Here is a 22,763-nt window from a genome sequence, read left to right as displayed (position 1 = left end):
ATGTAAATTCCTTACCCCACCAACTTTCGTATGCAAATGCTGATCATTTGGACAGAAAAAAACAGAAAAAAGATAAGTGACATGCATCAATAAGTATTTACCCCTACCAAAATAATGTAGATTGATGTTATCAAATAAATTAGTATGCTTTTCTTCATCCACTTTTCAATGAAATAAATCAATTTTTGTAGCATGTAGTTTGGTAAACATTTGAAGAAAATGGCGTAGCTGCATCAAGGGGAAACAACTTTATTGCAACTAAATATAAGTGTAATGATTTATTATAGACGATGTGTGCGTAGTATGTATTTATTTTGATTAAAATCCATCTGAGAACAATCTATAGGACTGGAATTATATAAGCATTTATACACTTTACGTCCGTAAAAAGTAGCGCACCAAAAAATTTTGGATTGATTTTTTCCAATGGGGCGAGCGCAATTAGCCAAAAACGTTCTGAAAATATACGAGCGGCAAATCCGATGAACAACTTTTTAATTTGGTGAGGCCTTAATGAGTTAACATAATGAGCATTAAAGCCTTTATGAAACATGATAGAATGGTGTTTTGCTTAAGAGTATTCAAATAACAGTGAGAGCTATAATAATTCTTCTCATTGAGGCATTATCTTGGTAATTATTTCATGTATTACAAAATGTAATGCAACGAAGTTCAAATAAGGCTTTTCAATTATCCAAGTTAGAAAGCTCCAGGATTAATTCAGAATGAAAAAGAATATATTTTTACACTGTATGCAAGGTGCAGCTCAGAAATCACTAAGATGTAAGCTTCACAAATGAACATTGCAAATAGTTTGGCAAATTTTCATTGTTCAGAATACCGGTAATCTGAACTATTCTATGCTATTAAGATAAAAGTTACTCGAAAATCAAGTTCTTGCTTCCAAAAAAAAAAAAAAAATGTACAAATCCTTCCTGCATGAAGTGTACTTCAGACTTTTACCTAAAAAAATTCAAAGTATAAACACCAAAAGAAAATGAACAAGTCCCTCCCGCGTATATGAAGTTTACTTCAGACTTTAACTTATAAAAAAAAACACTAAGTATAAATGCCAGAAGAAATTGTATAAGTCTTTCCCGCGTATATGAAGTGTACTGCACAAATTTCAAAGTATCTGCGGTGTACATGCAGTGTACTATTTTCTTGTACAAGTCCCTCCTGCGTACATGCAGTGTACTCCTTAAATTTTCAGAGTCTGTGCTGCGTACTTGAAGTGTACTTAAGTGACCTCCTGCGTACATGCTGTGTACTCGTCGAAATAGTACGCGGCATGCGGTGTATGTAAAATGTACTCCTCTGGCATACTACTGTGTTTGCGGCATATACACAGCAAATACGCAGCATGTACGCCACACAGGCTTGCTTCTGTAAGGGCGTCTTTAAAAACTCACCATTTTTAAAGAGCTGTTACATGTCTTCGGTTTGATGCATTTGCAACAACGTACCAGTGTTTAAACTTACCAGAATTAAGTAAAACATCGTTTTTGACAATTGTTTACATTTATTTCTTTACAAATGGCATTCTTTTTTAAAGGGGGACAACTCCTTTAGAATATTTTAAGTATCCAACTCTATGGGACAGAACAATAAAAAATGTACTGGACAGATAAGTTGTTTGTCAAGATGCTGTTCGTTTACTAAAAACTTCTGTTGTTTTTTGATATACTGCTAAACATTAATTTTATCATCGGCTTCATCACAAGGTACATGTATGTAGTGCACTGCATGTTGTCTGCTGCGAGAAATGTTCTGCAGTGTTTGAATATGTTTCTCTTAAGAGATGTTGTTTATAAATTATATTACCGTTTTCAGATGCAGTTTTTGGATATGACATAATCTTCCATTTATTTTTTTGTCAACTGAAATTCGGGGATTTTTGCCTCTGTTTGGGGGAAAAAACATACTTTTTCAGCTGGGGACACTCCGTTTATCAGAGTCAGTTTATGAAGGAAAAAATCCCTGAATGACAGCTGCTGAATGAACCTAATTTTATCAACATGACATCCCTGTGGCCATCAGATCGTTAATCTCAATTCTTATTCTGTATCAAATATTAAAAAAACAAAGTGCTTTAAAAATTCAAGTAAGTAAATCAAGTTGAATGCAATAAAATTAACAAATGTACTGTATTTCCTCAACTTACATGTATCACCACCATCCCATAGGGGGGCTATTCTACTCGCCCCAGCGGCGGTGTCAGTGTGACCTTTCTTGGTTAAAGTTTTCCGGCAACCTTTATTTTTCTGTCATATCTTTGTTACTATTGCATATATCTTACTGTAACTTCACATAAACATTGTCCAGCATACAAACAAAGTATGTGCTGGGGCTGGGCCCATTATACATAAGGTCAAGGTCACCAAGGTGTTATACTTTGGTTATTTGTAAGGTTAAAGTTTTTCCGCAACCTTTGTTTTTCTGTCATATCTTTGTTACTATTGCTTATATCTTACTGTAAGTTCACATAAATATTGTCCAGCATACAAACAAAGTATGTGCAGGGGCTGGGCCCATTATACCCAAGGTCAAGGTCACCAAGGTGTTAGACTTTGGTTATTTAAGGTTAAAGTTTTTCGGCAACCTTTGTTTTTTGTCTAGACCGCTTGCGGATGCGAAGACATAGTTGTCCAAATGGCTGTTCGGTGTATGTGCGTCCGTCAGGATTTGTTTGTCCGGACCATAACTTTGACATGCATGGAGCAATCTTGTTTACATTTGGCGTAAATGTTAACCTCAGTGAGACGGAGTGTCTTGCGCAAACCCCAGGTCCCTATCTCAAAGGTCAAGGTCACAATTACAGGTCAAAGGTCAAATTCAAAAATGACTTTGTCCAGAGCATTTCTTCTTCATGCATGGAGGGATTTTGATGTAACTTGGCACAATTGTTTACCATCATGAGACAGAGTGTCATGCACAAGAACAAGGTCCCTAGATCTAAGGTCAAGGTCACACTTAGAGGTCAAAGGATACAAGAATGACAACTTTGTCCGGAGCATTTCTTCTTCATGCATGGAGGGATTTTGATGTCGCTTGGCACAAATGTTCACCACCATGAGGCGGAGTGTCCTGCCAAGAACCAGGTCCCTAGGTCTAAGATCACACATAGAGGTCAAAAGTCAGATATAAGAATGACTTTGTCTGGAGCATTTCTTTTTGATGCATAGAGGGATTTTGATGTAGTTTGGCACAGTTGTTTATCATCATGAGACAGAGTGTCATGCGCAAGATATTAGAATTACTTCCCTTTGTTGTTACTATAAATAGCTTATTATGTCTTCCCAAGGAGACATATTGTTTTTGCCCTGTCCGTCCTTCCGTCCGTCCGTCCGTACGTCACACTTCATTTCCGAGCAATAACTGGAGAACCATTTGACCTAGAACCTTCAAACTTCATAGGGTTGTAGGGCTGCCGGAGTAGACGACCCCTATTGTTTTTGGGGTCACTCCGTCAAAGGTCAAGGTCACAGGGGCCTGAACATTGAAAACCATTTCCGATCAATAACTAGAGAACCACTTGACCCAGAATGTTGAAACTTCATAGGATGATTGGTCATGAAGAGTAGATGACCCCTATTGATTTTGGGGTCACTCTGTCAAAGGTCAAGGTCACAGGGGCCTGAACATTGAAAACCATTTCCGATCAATAACTAGAGAACCACTTGACCCAGAATGTTGAAACTTCATAGGATGGTTGATCATGAAGAGTAGATGACCCCTATTGATTTTGGGGTATGGGCATCTAGTCTGTCATATCTTTGTTACTATTGCTTTTATCTTACTGTAACTTCACATAGACATTGTCCAGCATACAGACAAGGTATGTGCAGGGGCTGAGCCCATTATACCCAAAGTCAAGGTCACCAAGGTGTTATACTTGGGTAATCTTTTAAGGTTAAAGTTTTTGGGCAACCTTTGCTTTTCTGTCATATCTTTGTTACTATTGCTTGTATCTTACTGTAAGTTCACTTACACATTGTCCAGCATACAAACAAAGTATGTGCAGGGGCTGGGCCCATTATACCCAAGGTCAAGGACACAAAGTTGTTATACTTGGAATTATTTTCATGTTAAATTTTTTTGAAAGCTTTGTTTATACAGGGCTCCAGATAATTTTTTTGGCCTATGAGTATTTACTCATCATAATTCATGCGAATGAGTAAAATGGAAAAATCTGAAATTGACTACGAGTAATTTTACTCCTGAAAATTTTTAAATGAGAAAAAAACACAGAAATCAGTTTTATAACATATTTATTGGGTGTAACACCCGGGAACTTGTTTGCAGCTCAATTTCAATTCAGCAGTCAAGTTTTTGCTTCTTTTTCTCCGTTGGCTTGCTTTGGCTTCACACTCACTGCCAAATCCAATAGATTATTCAATATACAGTGAAACACCGCTCGCTCGAGCATCGATGACTCGAGCACCCGGGCTCGCTCGAGCAATTCATGTGGTCCCCGCCGATTTCCTTCTATTTTCTATGTGAAATTACCATGGCTGGGTCGAGCATCGATAACTCGATCGCTCGAGCATGACACCTGGTCCCTGTGTATTAATTTACTCTTTGTTGCTTATGGCAAACTCGAGCAGAGGTGTCAAATTTTTTCACACCTTCGGCGGTCAGAATGTATCGGTTAATTTAAAATTTTCGCTCGTCGTGAGAATTGCATGGTCTATTCCCCGACTATCTTAAATGTTTGTTTGTCGGTATATTTGATCTGATAATGAGATTAATTAATAATGAAAGGTTGAAGAAAAATTTTATTGATCAAAATTGTTATTAATTATTACTTTTTTCTGCGGGATCGAGAAGATAATTATGAGATTTTAATATTTTAATCAACAGTTGTTTGCATGCAAATAAAGGAAATAAGATAGCCTTTTCATAAAATTGAGATTGATAATTATCAGATCTTAATCTGGAGAAGAAAATTGCGAATTCGATTGCAGTATTTCAAATAAAAAAAAAAATTAGCTGTTTCTTCACATGTGCCATTTACGAGCTATCATAAATAACGTTTGTAATACGTTTTTTGAAAATGTCAAGAGTGTGTTATTATTACGCATCACCGTTTCCTCTGCAAATGGTATCGATGACAATTGGTAAATCAAACTTCAATTTTCTTCGTTTGGTCAATGTTTGGGTCGCTCGAAACCATGGATAACTCGAGCATTTTGCTCATCCCCTTGCGACCTCGAGTGAGCGGTGTTTCACTGTACCTTTAACAATGTTTTGGGAATCATTTTTTTTTGGTTTAAAGAATGCATAGCACGTTTGTTCACTTAATACATTCGTAGAAAGAGACATGTTGTTGTTTACTCCACACCAGAAGTTGATATTTTAAATCCACACCTTACCATCAATATTAATTCCCAACAATTTGATTTACCCACGCATTGAGTGTATAATATAGTTTAACCTTAGGTTTATAGAGTACCTTTCAATGCCTGTGTACGTTCAATGTGGCAGAATCGTGCTCTGTTATGTAAAGCATCCAGACGATTCAGATTTTGTTTACACTAATAAAGAGTAATTGCATGCGTTTTTGTATGTTTCATGTATGTTTTTTTACGCTAAAAAATTAGCAGACATGCGTATATGCATTATTTCAATGCGTAATTTATGTTAATACGCATCTTATATGGAGCCCTGTTTATAGACATATCTTTGGTACTTTAAAAAGTAATGACTTGAAATAAATATTTCTTTATAATCATCATCTGCATGTGTGGTTACAATCCCCATAACTCTTTAATTGTATTTTTGACAGAATTATGCCCCTTTCATACTTAATGTTTTTGGCAATCTTCGCTTTCGGCATATAACTTTAGTACAGTATAAGATAAAGACTTGAAACTGAAAATGTATCTTTATCATCATCATCTGCATGTGTGGTAACAATCCCCATAACTCTAATTTGTATTTTTGACCAAATTATGCCCCTTTCATACATGTACTTTAATTTTTTGACAAACTTCGTTTTCTGGACATAACTTTGGTACTATATAAGATAATGACTTGAAAGTAAAAATATATCTTTACCATCATCATCTGCATGTGTGGTAACAATCCCAATAACTCTAATTTGTGTTCTTGACAGAATTATGCCCCTTGGTGTATCTTCCTTTTAAAAGTACAGGTCTCTTATTGAGACAAATATTCATTTTACTGTCAAATCGCCTAATAGTGGAGCACACTGTCTTACGGACAGCTTTTGTTAATTAATTTGATTGCATGCGACCTTGTCAAAGTAACAAATGTGTTTATTAACTAGCAGCTGTGCTAATTCTCTGAAATTACTATTTGGGCTTGCTTTATGAAAAATTTAGTATTTCTGAAACATTTTGACACTAATCTTTACCTTTCACTCGGACTTTATCTTAAATTCTTTTTATATTATAATTCCCATGTATTAAATCTATTAAATGTTTAAATGAAAATTTAAGGTTTTGTAGTATCCTCAAGGACAACTGAATTATGTGATATTTACTTCTTAAGCCATAACATGACTTTATTTTAAAAATGTTTTGTTTAACCCAAGTTGGTTGAAGATGCAGCTGTCTAATTGAATTCCTGATGTCATGTTCAAATATGAATAAGAAAAATGAACAAATTATAGACAGCTACATAAACAATGAAAACCTTGTGTGCTATCTTCATATGCACTGCCTGTGTGAAAGCTTTTAAACACTACCATTGTATGAACAATGATACAACATCAAAAGCCATTAATTCTCTTTAGTGTGCTTAAATATCAAAGTGTAAAGATTTTTGCTCTCACAGAACTGTAGGTCAAACTGTTGTATTTAAAGACCAAAATGAAAACCTTTATATCTAATCATATATAAATGAAATATAATTTTACATTGAACAACATCCAACCTCATTGTTTCAGATTTTAGTATTATTAGATAGGAAATCCATTTTTCTGACAAGCCTTCAAATAGCGGAGTTTGCTGTCCTGGGACAGCTCTTGTATATCGTGTTAACTTTCAGATCCTGTTTAGAGATCTGATGTCATTTATATATGTCATGTTAATTGGAGATATTCATTATGTATGTCTGGTTAACTTTCAGATACTGTTTAGAGGTCTGATGTCATTTATATATGTCATGTTAATTGGAGATATTCATTATGTATGTCTGGTTAACTTTCAGATCCTGTTTAGAGGTCTGATGTCATTTGTATATGTCATGTTAATTGGAGATTTTCATTTATGTATGTCTGGTTAACTTTCAGATCCTGTTTAGATATGTCATTTATATATGTCTGGTTAACTTTCAAATCCTGTTTAGAGATGTCATTTATACATGTCCTGTTAACTGGAGATATTCATTTATGTATGTCTAGTTAACTTTCAGATCCTGTTTAGAGATGCCTGTTAACTGGAGATATTCATTTATGTATGTCTGGTTAACTTTCAGATCCTGTTTGGAGATGACACTTTTTTATGTCATGTTAACTGGCGATGATGTTGATGCATGTCATGTTAACTAGAGATAACTTGTATCTATATCTTGTTAACTTTTAGATCCTGTTTGGAGATGATGGGTATTTGTATCTTTTTGTTGGAGATGGAGGTTATTTAGGTGATCCACTGCAGTCTGGACAAGATCTGTAAGTTACATGTATTTTTTTTGTATTCTGAATACATTTGTATTATTATTCCCCCTTCATAGAAACAGGGACATATTGCTTTGCATGCATCTGTTATTGTATGTCTGTCTGTCAGTATAGCGAATGATTTCTGCTCAGCAACTAGAGAAACAGTTGACTCAGAATCCTCAAACTTGGTAGCATGATTGGGCTCATGAAGTAGATTCTTTTGGGGGTCAAAGTCAAGGTGATGGGCTTGTCAGCCTTTCAACCTTTGACCCAGAACCTTCAAACGTGATAGTGTGATTGGGCTTATGAAGTAGAAAACCCTTGCTTTTGGGGTTAGTATGTCAAAGGTCAAGGTCATGGGCCTGAACCTGAACCTTGAAGACTGTTTCTGCTCAGTAATTTGAGAACTATTTGACCCAGAACCTGCAAACTTGATATCTTGATGACCCATTTGTTTGGGGGTCAGTAAGTCTACTGTAAAAACTAGAATAATTTGTTTTTCGGCATATATTTTGGTATGGTGTCTGCTGTTCAAAATTTCAACAGAAAGTAGTGTAAGAATGATGCAAGTTGAATTTTTACATGCCATCTCTAAGAAGACCTGTTATAATGTTGGGATGTTCTGTTATGAATCAGGATTTTGAGATACATGATTTAATTGAGAATTTAGGTTCTGATGGAAAGTATGTAATTGTGTGCAGTCGACTCTCATGTATGTTTGGCTTGAAACTATAGATTTCAGCAATGATCGGAAAGTGGTAGATCATCTTTATCTGTTTTATCTTTTCTGATTAGTTTAGTTTATACTTATTAATTTTAGCTCGATTGTGATGAAAGCTTGGAGCTTAGGTGAATCACTCTACAGTTTGCCTCATGGAAAAACCAGCACTTGTGTCAAATTGAAAGGCTTGGTCCCGACCCTTTTGGGCCTAGGTTGAACGGTTGACACCTTAACCACTAGACCACTTCTCCCCTCTTCTTTACTTTTTGACTAGCCAGGCTACATGCACCACTGAAAATAAATGCAATGACCCTCATAGAGGCTACCACCCCTGAAGACTGTTACAGTCACTACCACCCCTGAAGACTGTTACAGTTACTACCACCCCTGAAGACTGTTACAGTGACCCATCTAGTCACTATCACCCCTGAAGATGGTTACACTGACCCATCTAGTCACTACTACCCCTGAAGACTCTTACAGTGATCCATCTAGTCACTATCACCCCTGAAGATGGTTACACTGACCCATCTAGTCACTACCACCCCTGCAGACTGTTACAGTGATCCTTCTAGTCACTGCCACTCCTGAAGATTGTTACTGTGATCCATCTAGTCACTTTCACCCCTGAAGACTGTTACAGTGATCCATCTAGTCACCACCTCCCCTGAAGACTGTTACAGTGATCCGACTGTGAAGACAGTAACAGTAATCTGTCTAATTACTACCACATCTGAAGACTGTAACAGTGATCAGTTTAGTTACTGTGACCACTGAAGACTGTTATAATAACTATGCTGAACTGTCTTACAGGTTTTCCATGTTAGGTAAGGTACTACGTATAGATGTAGATTACATAGATAAGAAAAGACAGAAGGAGTACAGTATACCCCAAGACAACCCGTTTGCAGATGGTGTGCATGGTCTGCCAGAAATTTATGCATATGGTGTGAGAAACATCTGGAGATGTGGCAAGGATCGGGGCGACCCTGTTACAAGTAAGGAAGTTGTTACTATGGCCTTTTAAAGAAGAGTGGGTATGCTATTTTGCTCATGCTGGTTTGCCACTGGGTCAGCTCATAGAAAAACATTGGAAACACCCTTTAATAAGGGTGTAACAATATATCGCAATTCACTGTATCGCGATACCTTAGCCTGGTGATACGCATATCGTATCATAGACCAGTTTCACTATACAAAAACGATACAGTGAAAAGTAAAAATATTGATTGAAAACTTTAATAAAATCAAAGTTGAAGGTAGTAACTAAACAAATGTATCATTTATAACAGTTTCTTTAACTTTAAAACAAAATTTCAAGTACTTTCCAAGTGTAGGAACTTTGTTTTTTCTTTTTCGTTTTGTCACATGAATGCTCAATGTGTATCACGATACCTACCATATCGTTGCATCTGTATCACAATATGTATTGTATCGTGTGACTAGTGTATTGTTACACCCCTACCCTTTAAGTTGTATTACTCACCTGATCATTATGAAATCTAATTGGCATGTTTGTCTTTATGAAATCTAGGACAAAGTAGAAAGTAGGTTGTCATTATATTTATTCAAGGTCAAACAGTGAAGATCAGGTAAGTGACCCTTGGCCCAATTATAACCCTCATATTTGTTATATTTTCATTATAATTTGCTGACACACAGTGAAGTTTAAAAAGGCATAGCATCGGTATAAAATAGACAGCTTGATTTTATTTAAACAGACAAATTGACAACTGTTTGTTCCTATTAATTTTAAGGCATGGGGACTGTCAAGAAAACAGTGATTGATTTTAGTGAGCGAATAGTGCAAGATACAGCATACTCTCAGATTGCAGAAACTTTACCAGTTCTTTAATTTAATTTAATTTTAACCATATTTTATTGCTTATATTTACATGCAAATAAGTACAAAAAATTACAACAAAACACAAGCAATTAAAAGGGTTGGGCAACAAGTTCTATCATCTTCCCAGCCTTTATTGTGCAAGATGTGCATCAGCCATGCACAGGATTCTTACCTGAATATTCTTTTAGTTGGAAGAGCAAGGGTAAAAACTCACAATCTGGTTTCATGGACGGATAGATTTACATTGGACCACTTTGTTCTCTGTAGGCTTATATTAATAAAGCTTCACCAATAGCCTTGTTCAAAAGAGCTGCCCTATTTTAGTTGTATGTTATTCTGTAGTGATCTGGGATAAAGAATGTACAAGCTACCACTTGACCTATGAAATGAGTACTTTCCTGGCAATAATGAGTTTTTCATACTGGGGTTAATTGCTAGATTCTTTGATCTCTGCCTCGCTTTCACTTTTGACTTTATTCCAGTAATGATTAAATATAATGATTTGTTTTACAGGTCAAACATTGCTGCCTTACCTTAAAGTGGTAATAGATATATTAATTGCTTTATTGCATTAACCCTTAGCCTGCTAAATTGCTAAAATGGACTGGTCCAGCATTCAATTTGGGCAACACCATTTATATTCGAAGGGGTGTTCACAGAAAATTTACTGACTGAATAGCGAACAGAGCAGACCATGATCAGCCTGCATGGATGTGCAGGCTGATCTTGGTCTGCACTGGTCACAAAGGCAGAATCACTTGCTGCCAGCAGGCTAAAGGTTAAGCCTTTGATATTCCTCTGTTGTAGAAGAATTAAACAGTAAAAATACTGTTTGTTTGATCAAAACTGAAATGCTGATTTTGCACCTAGCTGACTGTAGAGACAAGCCATTAGTGATATATAATCAGTGTAACCCTCAAAGACTGTGACCGGCAATTTTTTTAGGCTAGAGAACTCAACAGAGAACTATATACATGTTGTACTTAACAAAAAATTATGTCTTGATGAAAGATTTATCTGCACTTTTACACAATTATTTAACACTTAGGTCTGTTACTGTTAAGAGGGTTAGATTTTAAAAGATAAGTTGTATTACAGATGCGGATACTAAAATTATCGGAAATTAGAAGTTAATTGCCCAGCTGGCTGTTTCACTGGTATATCTAAATTAACCTCTACAGTACTTGTGTATGGTTCTGAAATACTGGGTAAATTGGTAAGAAATGGAATAAAAACTGTTCCAGAATTGTTATGAGTTTATATAGCCTATTTAATAAGTGACTTCATTGGTGGTATTTGAGCACATGAGATCTCAATACAAGCAAAGAGAAAGAAACACAGTCTCACTCCAAATTTTGTTTATCTTATAATATAGGGAAAAATGAATTGTAAAATGTATTGTATATAAGTTTATATTTTATTTTTAGCTCACCTGAACATAAGTGCTCAAGGTGAGGTATTGTGACCAGTCATTATCCAGCGTCCATCAACATTTGCCTTGTGAACACTCTAGAGGCCACAGTTTTGACCCAATCTTTATGAAATTTGGTCAGAATGTTTGTCTTGATGATCTCTAGGTTAAGTTCAAAACTGGGTCATGTGAGGTCAAAAACTAGGTCAAAGGAAAAGCTTGTAAATACTAGAGGCCACAGTTGTGACTCAACCTTTATGAAACTCAGTCAGAATGTTTGTCTTGATGATCTCTTGGTCAAGGTTGAATCTGGGTCATGTGGGGTCAAAAACTAGATCACTCGGTCAAATCAAAGGAAAAGCTTGTGAACACGCTAGAGGCCACAGTTGTGACTCAATCTTTATGAAACTTGGTCAGAATGTTTACCTTGTTGATCCCTAGGCTAATTTTGAAACTGTTTCATGTGGGGTCAAAAACTAGGTCAGTAGGTCAGTAGGCCAGATCAAAGGGAAATCTGGTTAACACTTGAGACCACAATTTAAGTTTGAAACTCATGAAAATTGGTCAGAATGTTTGTCTTGATGACCTCTAAGTCAGGTTCGAATCTGGGTCATGTGGGGTCAAAAACTAGGTCACTCTGTCAAATCAAAGGAACAGCTTGTGAACACTCTAGAGGCCACAGTTGTGACTCATCCTTTATAAAACTTGGTCAGAATGTTTGTCTTGACGACCTCTAGATCAAGTTTGAAACTGGGTCATGTGGGGTTAAAAACTAGGTCAGTAGGCCAGATCAAAGGAGTTTTGTTAACACTCTAGAGACCACAATTTAAGTTTGAAACTGATGAGAATTGATCAGAATATTTGTCTTGATGACCTCTAGGTCAAGTTCGAATCTGGGTCATGTTGGGTCAAAAACTATGTCACCCAGTCAAAGCAAAGGAAAAGCTTGTGAACACTCTCAAGGCCATAGTTTTGACTCAATCTTTACAAAACTTGGTCAGAATGTTTGTCTTGATGATTTCTAGGTCAAATTTGAAACAGGGTCATGTGGGGTTAAAAACTAGGCCGCTAGGCAAGATCAAAGGAAGATCATGTTAACACTCCAGAGTCCACAGTTTAAGTTTGAAACTCATGAGAATTGGTCAGAATGTTTGTCTTGATGACCTCTAGGTCAAGTTTGAATCTGGGTCTTGTTGGGTCAAAAACAAGGTCATCCAGTCAATTCAAGGAAAAGCTTGATAGCACTCTAGAGACCATGTTTATGACCATATCTTCATGAAATTAGGTCAAAATGTTTATCTTGATGATCTTTAGTCAAATTTTGAATCTGGGTTAAAAAAGCTAGGTTACCTGTTAAAATAGAAAAAAAAAACCTTGTGTATGCAATAGGGGCTGCATTTTTCATTTGAAATACATGGAATATTGTCAGAATGTTTGTCTGCATGAAATCTCAGATGAATTTTTATCTGGGTCACGTGGGGTTAAAAACTAGGTCACCAGGTCAAAGGAAAGAATAAGCTTGTTTACACTCTAGGGGCCACATTTTTATTCTATCTTCATAAAACTTGGTCAGAATATTTTTTATCACAAAGTCTTGGATGATTTTGAATGATGGGTCACGTGGGGCCAAAAACTAGGTCACTAGGTCAGATCAAAGGAAAAGCTTATATGCACTCTAGAGGCCACATTTTTTGCTCCAGTCTTCCCAAAACTTTGTCAGAATGTTTGTTTTTATGGAATCTTGGACAAGCACAACTCTGGATCATATTGGGTCAAAAACTAGGTCACTAGGTCAAATCAAAGAAAATACAGTCGAAACTCGGCATCTCAAACTCGCTTACCTCGAAATTCCGCTTAAGTCAAAGAAATTTTCAAGTCCCGTCGAATTTCCTTCTTATATATGTAATTCAACTCCGGTTAAGTCAAAATTAGACTTACCGAGACTCCGGATGTGTCGAAAGGGATTTTCAGTCCCGTCAGTAATATTCAAGTGCATTGTAAACTCGGTAAGTCGAAGTTAGAAAAATATGTAATAAAATTTCACACATGTCATTGTGAATGTGGTTGGTTTTTATGCCCCCGCAATTTTTGTGTCCGGTCCATATCTTTGTCATCGATGGATGGATTTTCAAATAACTTGGCATGAATGTGAACCCAAGTAAGACAACGTGCAGTGCGCAAGACCCAGGTCCGTAGCTCAAAGGTCAAGGTCACACATAGACGTTAAAGGATAGTGCATTGATGGGCGTGTCCGGTCCATGTCTTTGTCATCGATGGATGGATTTTCAAATAACTTGGCATGAATGTGTACCACAGTAAGACGACGTGCAGTGCGCAAGACCCAGGTTCGTAGCTCAAAGGTCAAGGTCACACTTAGACGTTAAAGGATAGTGCATTGATGGGCGTGTCCGGTCCATATCTTTGTCATCGATGGATGGATTTTCAAATAACTTGGCATGAATGTGTACCACAGTAAGACGACGTGTCATGCACAAGACCCAGGTTCGTAGCTCAAAGGTCAAGGTCACACTTAGACGTTAAAGATCATTTTTCATGATAGTACATTGATGGGCATGTCCGGTCCATATCTTTGTCATTCATGCATGGATTTTAAAATAACTATGCATGAATGTGTGACACAGTAAGACGATGTGTCGCGCGCAAGACCCAGCTCCGTAGGTCAAAGGTCCTAAGCTCTAACATCGGCCATAACTATTCATTCAAAGTGCCATCGGGGGCATGTGTCATCCTACAGAGACAGCTCTTGTTAACACATGTACATGTTTGTTGCCTAACCAGTAACGCGTGATGCCGACATTTCAAAGGCGCGGTGATTATCAAAGTGAGATGATGTCATACTTGTTTGCACGTGCCATTATGATTATTGTATGCTGTAAACATTAGATTTCATTTGTTTTTGAGACGTTCTGAAAATTACTTTTGATTTAAACTGATGAATTAATTAGTTTGAACAGTTGTGACTTTAATAAGGATTATTTATAGGTAATCGCGATTAGACTGTTTAAAAAATAACTTCTTGAGGGAAAGCATCATTCGTTCAAAATGTCAGATCGAAATGCTGTCAATCCTCCGGGAGAGGAACGTGGTACAGAAAGGAAACTTGACTCAAAAACATTTTTGTTCTTCGAAAAACTGATAAACACAAACTGTACGGAATCGTGCATGTACGCGTAAAGTACCAACAGTGCAGAGTATACACTGCATCAAGGAAACAGTTTTTATGTTATAAGGAACTTAAAAGTCCATTACAGGAAACAAGTGATTACAAGGAAGTTTCGCGCTTTGGATAGTAGGACTGATATATGTATCAATGACGTATACGTCCCTCCTCATAACTCGAATTTCGGTTATTTCAAAATAAAAAGCATTGTCCCTTGAAATTAGAGATACCGAGTTTCGACTGTACTTGTTTACACTCAAGAGGCCACATTTTTGGTCCAATCTTAATGAAAATTGGTCAGAATACTTGTCTCCATAAAATCACTAGGTCATGTTTACACTGTTATGGTGTGTTTCTCAGGTGAGTGACCTAGGACTATCTTGGCCCTCTTGCTTACAAATGTGTCTGTTGCATGATTTAGTCATTCATTCCAGTGTTGTGGATTGCTGCAAAAAAAGTGTCTTTCCTTTAAGTGTTCTAATCCTATTCCTAGTAAGTTGAAAGTGTTGATTTCTTCTAAATAAACAGATGACGATCTCTACGAATTTACTGCTTGTTTATTGTACCCCACACCCCACCCACCCACCCCGACAACAAAGTAACGGGGGGTATACTGGTTTCAGGTTGTCTGTCTGTCCGTAGACACAATCTTGTGTGCACCATCTCTCCTCATCCCCTTGACACAATTCAATGAAACTTCACACAAGTGATCAGTAACAAAGTGCTCAAGGTGAGCTGTTGTGATCACCTTATGTCCGTCTATATTGTATTGTCAATCATTTTACTGTTAATACACTAGAAGTCACAATTTTAGCCCAATCTTACTGAAACTTAGAATATTACTCTGAAGAAAATTTCAGGTGAGTTTGTTATTGGAATATCATGAGACAAAAATTAGGTCATAAGGTCAATCAATAGGAAAACTTTATTAACACTCGAGAGGCTACAGTTTCGACCCCATCTTTATGAAACTTTTTCAGAATATTTTTCACTACGAAATGTTGAGCAAGTTCAGAACTGGGTTACCTGAGGTCTTAAACTTGGTCACTAGGTCACATCATACAACAACCTTGTTAACACTCTAGAGGCAACATATTCTGTTTGACCTTCATAAAACTATGTCAGAATGTTTTTCTCTGTGAAGTCTTGGTCATATTTAAAACTGAATTTAAAAAACTAGTCTCTAGGTTAAATCATAAAAAAACTTTGTTAACACTAGAGGCCACATTTCCTTTTTGATCTTCGTAAAACTTTTTCAGATTAATTGTCTCTATGAAATCTAGAGTAAGTTTAAAATTGGGTAACATTAGGCCTGAAACTAGGCCACTAGGTCAAATCGTGAAAAGATATTTGCTTACACTCGGGAGAGGAGGCGATGTTTTCTATTTGAACGTCATAAATCTTTGTCAGAATATTTGTCATGTCAGGTTCAAAACCCTAGGTCTTAAACTAGGTTATTAGGTCAAATCATAAAAAACAGCTCACATTCTAGAGGCCATATTTTCCTCATAAGTGAAAGAGGTGTCAGAGTAGTTGAGAGTTAAATGCTATGTACTTGTATAAATACCGGATTGGAGGCAGGTTGAAGTCATTGGAAGTCTTATCCTGACATTTTGCAAGACAGAGAAATAGTTTATTTCACAATTTATACGCAATTTTCTCTTTAAATGGTCCTGAAATAACTGCCCAAGACTACAAGATATCCATGACATGATTTCAGAGCATGGTAAAGGTCGTATAGTGTGTGGTGATGTAGGTCAGGGAGCTGTAGAGGAGGTAGATCTCATTGAAAAGGGGGCCAATTATGGCTGGAATCTGAAAGAAGGGACAGCTGACTATTGTACAGATTGCAGAAGAGGTATGACACTTTGTAAAGAGTTCATTCTAGTGTAGTTTGATGTATCTCAGAACACAAAGATGTCCACATAGCACATTGTGTGGCAATACTTTACTTTGTCCCAGTACATAAATTCTACTGTTACACAAAGAGAGGAATTATTTAAAGATTTCTTTTGTTTCTTTGGTAATTGTGATTTTGTCTTTTTACATCACTGGAACCAAAGGTACAGGATGAGTTATAGTGATGGGGCTGTGTCTGTTTTCAGGCATTACCTTCTTACCTTCAAATGTCTTATCATGAGCCACTTAATTGATGATCACCAAACTTGGTCTGTAGCATCCTTGTAAGGTCCTAAGTTTTGTTCAAATGGTCCAACTTCACAATTTAAGTAGCTGCGAGAGCTAAATAAGAAAAACCCATTTAACACTACTTTCTGATGAATCGTTCAATGCAAATGATTACAGCTTGAGGAAAGGAACACTTTTTAGTGTTTGAATCTTCATGCTTACAGGCTATATATCCATTTGAATGAAAGGAGATAAAACATGAAACATCTTTATTTAAAAGAAAAATCATTATGCTCTGGCTTGTCAGTTTTTTGTATCGAAAGATTGCCAATGTTTTCAAATTTGAATAAGTGCATGTATGATGTCATTCTGAAGAGTACTGATCTGTGTCTCTGCTAATATGTTAAAATTTTGAACTTACGTTTTTGTGCTTTGATGCAAATATATTTTACCATTTGCAAAGAAAAAAACAACAGTGCGAATCCGTGAGAACCATGTTATAAAAATTACATGACCAAAATATTCAAAATAACTTGAATTCTCCATTATGTTAATTCAATACTGTCTCTTTTGTTAATGAACATAAATTATGTTACATTTTGAAATAGAAAATCATCCATTATAATGAAGTCTGCTGCAAACAAAGTGTCCATTGATTTGATATTTTTTTGTGATTTATAATTATTCAACCACAATCTACCTATTGCTTAATAAATGAGCTTCGTAAGGAGTGTCACTTCATTGCCAGTATTATAAAAGTTGGTTTTAAATTTTTATGTATACTAAAAGCAGTAGTAAGACATTATAGTGAATACACGGCAGCTACAATTTAATTCAGTTCCAGCCAGTGCTGACGATGTTGATTTTTTTTGTTTATTTATTTTTTTGTAAAAGTGAAGTCGTCCAAAATTTCAGTCATGTTAACTGAGCTTTCATAGATAAATGAATAAACATAAACTTAGATAAGAATGATACTTCTATAGTTCACTAAAGGGTGTTTCTATTTCATAATTATCTATTACATATTTGTAATTATTTTCCTATGAATCTACTTGTGCTGCATGTTGATTAAATATGATCAGTTAACATAAATATCGTAAAATGGACAAATGTTGATTCTGTCACGTCAGCAGTTGATGTTAGACACGTATAAGCTTGCATATTATCTGTCACATTTGTTAGTCAGTGTACAAGTTTGACATATAATGACAGGTGAAATGACATTAACTTAGTAGACCTTATAGTCATTTATGACATCTAGTTAATTACCTAATTAATAATTGTTGTATACACTGAATTTCAATAAGTAGGTCCATAAGCTCGGAAAAATATTGAAAAAATGCACAGTTTATGATGGTTGAAGGTAGGAGACATGGCTCTAGAAACTATCTCCAAAATTGTGTATGCATTTCAAGTTTGATTTTGTAGATATCAAGATTTTTGAAAGCATTGGTAAATATTAACTTTAAATTTTTAAGCCAAAATTTTCATTAAACTTGTTTACTGAAGTTCTTCTTTTTTGGAGATGATTTGATAATACGATGACTCATAACCACAAGTTCATTTAGCAATACATAGTTCTTTTGTGGAAGTCAGTCATAATAACGCATACTAAGAGCATAATAAAAAATTTTGAAATAAATTACATTTATTTGAACTTGGGCAATATTATGGCTCTGTTTTGTTATAATATATCAGAGGTGTGTCCAAATTTAAACAGTTTCAATAATTAGTATTATAAGATGTGTTGTACCCATTTCACTAACACTATGAAACTTTAACTTCTTCATAAGACAATTCAGATTTCCATATATACAACCAAAATGACTGTCGTATCCTGGAGTCATTAGTTTTTACGCCCTTAAGCAGTGTAACATGTATTTCATTAGTTATATAGATCAATTAAACAAATAAATAGTGTTGTGATAAATTATAGCATGTCTCCCTTTATTTTATTCCTATTTTGTGGGCAAAAACGTGTCAATATTTGTATTATTGCATACTGACCATTGAGGCATCCATATTTTTTAAGGCTCATGAGAAATGACACCTTTTGATTGGCTGGCTCTCTTAACCAAAACCACTTTTCTGGAGCCTGTATGGCCAAAATCATATTTGGCTGTTATAATTTATGTGAATGCAGTCGAGACCTGAAACTTAAAAGGACAATAAACAAGTTAATATTAATCTTTTTCAGTGACCTTTTTACTATTTCTTTGTAAAATGTGATTTTTTTATTCACTTTACATATTGTTAATAGCAGTGACTTCATTATCAAAACAGTGAGGACACAAAAATATATAACCCTTTCTCACAGCTCTAACTTTGGTACTTTCAGTGAAAACCTATTAGAAACATGACCTTCTTTATTTACAACAAGGTTTGACAAAAAGCAGCAAAACCATATTCAATTAAATTAATTTAATGTTTTCAAATGATACAAGGTGTATAGCCTACAGGAGAGTGAAAAATCTAAAATTTATTCAAAATTTCAGTCAAAGAACTGTCTTGTGACTTTGAAAAATAGCTGAGGGAAAGAGAAAACCAAGATCTGAATTCCTGACCAGTTGCTCCTGTAAGAATTAGGTTTTTAAAGGATTGGAGATTTTCGCATTATTAAAAAGACATAAAAATACACCAGAGTAAAAAGAAAAATAATATAATATTACTGTAAAACTGTTGAATGCATTAATGTTTTATTTGAGCAAAGTAAAATATTGTCTGCTTTGCAAACTAGTGTAATTTGGCATCATAAAAGGTCATTTATAACTATTTGACAGCAAAATAAATAAGGGCGTCAAAAACTGTGTCAAAACAGATGATGGAAGGATACCTAGTAATGAAAACTTGAGTGTACTGTAGTATTGTTACATAACATAACAGGGTTATTATGTCTCCCATGTGTTGTGAAAGAAACATATTGATTTAGTACTGTCAGTCTGTCTGTCCATCCATCTGTCACAAAGTTGTCCGTGCAGGGCCTCCTACACCACTAAATGGATTTTTTCCAGTCTTCACAAGAGTGATCATTGCCAGACATAGTTGTATAAATCATTGACATTTTCTGGTTTTTAGCTCACCTGTCACAAAGTGACAAGGTGAGCTTATGTGATCGCGCGGTGTTCGTCGTCCGTCCGTCCGTAAACTTTTGCTTGTGACCACTCTAGAGGTCACATTTTTTGTGGGATCTTTATGAAAATTGGTCAGAATGTTCATCTTGATGATATCTAAGTCAAATTCGAAACTGGGTCACGTGCCATCAAAAACTAGGTCAGTAGGTCTAAAAATAGAAAAACCTTGTGACCTCTCTAGAGGCCAAATATTTCACAAGACCTTCATGAATATTAGTCAGAATGTTCACCTTGATGATATCTAGGTCAAGTTCGAAACTGGGTCACATGCCATCAAAAACTAGGTCAGTAGGTCTAAAAATAGAAAAACCTTGTGACCTCTCTAGAGGCCATATATTTCACAAGATCTTCATGAAAATTGGTCAGAACGTTCACCTTGATGATATCTAGGTCAGGTTCGAAACTGGGTCACTTGCCTTCAAAAACTAGGTCAGTAGGTCAAATAATAGAAAAACCTTGTGACCTCTCTAAAGGCCATATTTTTCATGGGATCTGTATGAAAGTCGGTCTGAATGTTCATCTTGATGATATCTAGGTCAAGTTCGAAACTGGGTCACGTGCCTTAAAAAACTAGGTCAGTAGGTCTAAAAATAGAAAAACCTTGTGACCTCTCTAGAGGCCATATTTTTCATGAGATCTTCATAAAAAATTGGTCAGACTGTTCATCTTGATGATATCTAGGTCAGGTTCGAAAGTGGGTCGCGTGGCTTCAAAAACTAGGTCAGTAGGTCAAATAATAGAAAAACCTTGTGACCTCTCTAGAGGCCATATTTTTCATGGGATCTGTATGAAAGTTGATCTGAGTGTTCATCTTGATGATATCTAGGTCAAGTTCGAAACAGGGTCATGTGTGGTCAAAAACTAGGTCAGTAGGTCTAAAAATAGAAAAACGTGACCTCTCTAGAGGCCATACTTGTGAATGGATCTCCATAAAAATTGGTCAGAATGTTCATCTTGATGATATCTAGGTCAAGTTTGAAAGTAGGTCACGTGCCATCAAAAAGTGGGTCAGTAGGTCAAATTATGAAAAAACGTTGTGACCTCTTGAGAGGCCATATTTTTCATGTGATCTGTATGAAAGTCGGTCTGAATGTTGATCTTGATGATACATAGGTCAAGTTTGAAACTGGGTCAACTGCGATCAAAAACTAGGTCAGTAGGTCTTGAAATAGAAAAACCTTGTGACCTCTCTAGAGGCCATACCCTTGAATGGATCTTCATGAAAATTAGTCAGAATGTTCACCTTGATGATATCTAGGTCAAGTTTGAAATGGGTCACGTGCCTTAAAAACTAGGTCAGTAGGTCAAATAATAAAAAAACCTTGTGACCTCTCTAGAGGCCATACTTTTCATGGGATCTGTATGAAAGTTGGTCTGAATGTTCATCTTGATGATATCTAGGTCAAGTTTGAAATTGGGTCAACTGCGGTCAAAAACTAGGTCAGTAGGTCTAAAATAAGAAAAATCTTTTGACCTCTCTAGAGGCCATATTTTTCATGAGATCTTCATGAAAATTAGTGAGAATGTTCACCTTGATGATATCTAGGTAAAGTTCAAAACAGGGTCACGTACCTTCGAAAACTATGTCAATAGGTCAAATAATAGAAAAACCTTGTGACCTCTCTAGAGACCGTATTTTTCAATGGATCTTCATGAAAATTGGTCAGCATTTTTATCTTGATAATATCTATGTCAACGACGTCATACTCAAAACTGGGTCATGTGGGAAGAGGTGAGCGATTCAGGACCATCATGGTCCTCTTGTTTGGTTTTCAGTGGAGTTATGACCTTTGATTCATTATTTTTTTTGTGTGTTTTTGCTACTTCCCTTACATTGTGGGCAGATTATCACCAAACCTTACAGTAGTGATCAGTGCACCAGAGCTTAAATAGAAAAACCTTTAAGCAACTTCTTCTACAGTGTTACTCTACATAAAACAGTGATAAAACATGTAAAAATAATTTAGAACTGAGAATTTTCTTTGTTAACAAACAAATGTAATAAGTTAGTTTTAATTATACCCTAAGATACAAATATTTGGTCTGTAATGGAGTCATGTATGTCTGTCTATTGGTCAATTATGCATTTGTATCCACTCAGTACCTTCTTGACCACTGGGAAGATTTTCATAAAATTTTAATCAGGGACGTCATGCAGAGGGCACTAAGTCCAAGGTCAAGGTCACACTTGGAGATCAAATAGCTTAACTATGTGTCCACTCCATATCTTCTAAACCACTGGCACTTGGAAAATTTTCATTACACTATCATCAAATATTTATTACATCAATACTAGGTGCAGAGCACGCAACACAGGTCACTAGGTCTAAGGTGAAGGCCACTCTTCAAAGGTCAAAAAGCTGAATTGCATGTCTGCTCAGTATTTTTGAACTTGTTTGAAAACTTTCATAAAACTATTATCAAGTATTAACTGCATCAAGACGACTTGTAGAGTGCACAACCAAGGTCACTAGGTAAAAGATCAGGTTCACACTTGCAAGGCTTAAATTTGCGTACCCTTTGTCTTCTTAACTACTGGAAAGATTTTCATAAAACTAGCATGAATTATAAACCTCATCCAGAGGACATGCATAGTGCACAACTTGGGTCTCTAGATTTAAGGTAAAGGTCAAACTTAGAGGGCAAAGATTAAATAGCTCAAATTTGTGTCAGCTCCATATCTTCTCAACCATTGGAAGGATTTTTGTAAAATTAGCATCAT

At 35.9% G+C, this 22,763-nt stretch overlaps 1 protein-coding gene across 1 annotated transcript in view; it reads left to right on the top strand.

Annotated features, from left to right (window-relative positions):
- LOC123564080 (uncharacterized) overlaps positions 1-22,763 on the top strand; it is a 54,132-nt gene that overhangs the window by 4,964 nt on the left and 26,405 nt on the right. Inside the window, exons 2-4 of the mRNA XM_045357377.2 lie at positions 7,551-7,636; positions 9,159-9,343; positions 16,504-16,641. Of these exons, the coding sequence (XP_045213312.2) occupies positions 7,551-7,636; positions 9,159-9,343; positions 16,504-16,641 (409 nt within the window). The remainder of the gene's footprint in view (positions 1-7,550; positions 7,637-9,158; positions 9,344-16,503; positions 16,642-22,763) is intronic.

The sequence above is a fragment of the Mercenaria mercenaria genome, chromosome 1 (genome assembly GCF_021730395.1).
Source record: "Mercenaria mercenaria strain notata chromosome 1, MADL_Memer_1, whole genome shotgun sequence".
Taxonomy (NCBI): Eukaryota; Metazoa; Mollusca; class Bivalvia; order Venerida; family Veneridae; genus Mercenaria; species Mercenaria mercenaria.
Note: the sequence above shows the minus strand (reverse complement) of the source record. Positions and strands in the feature narration are given on the sequence as shown.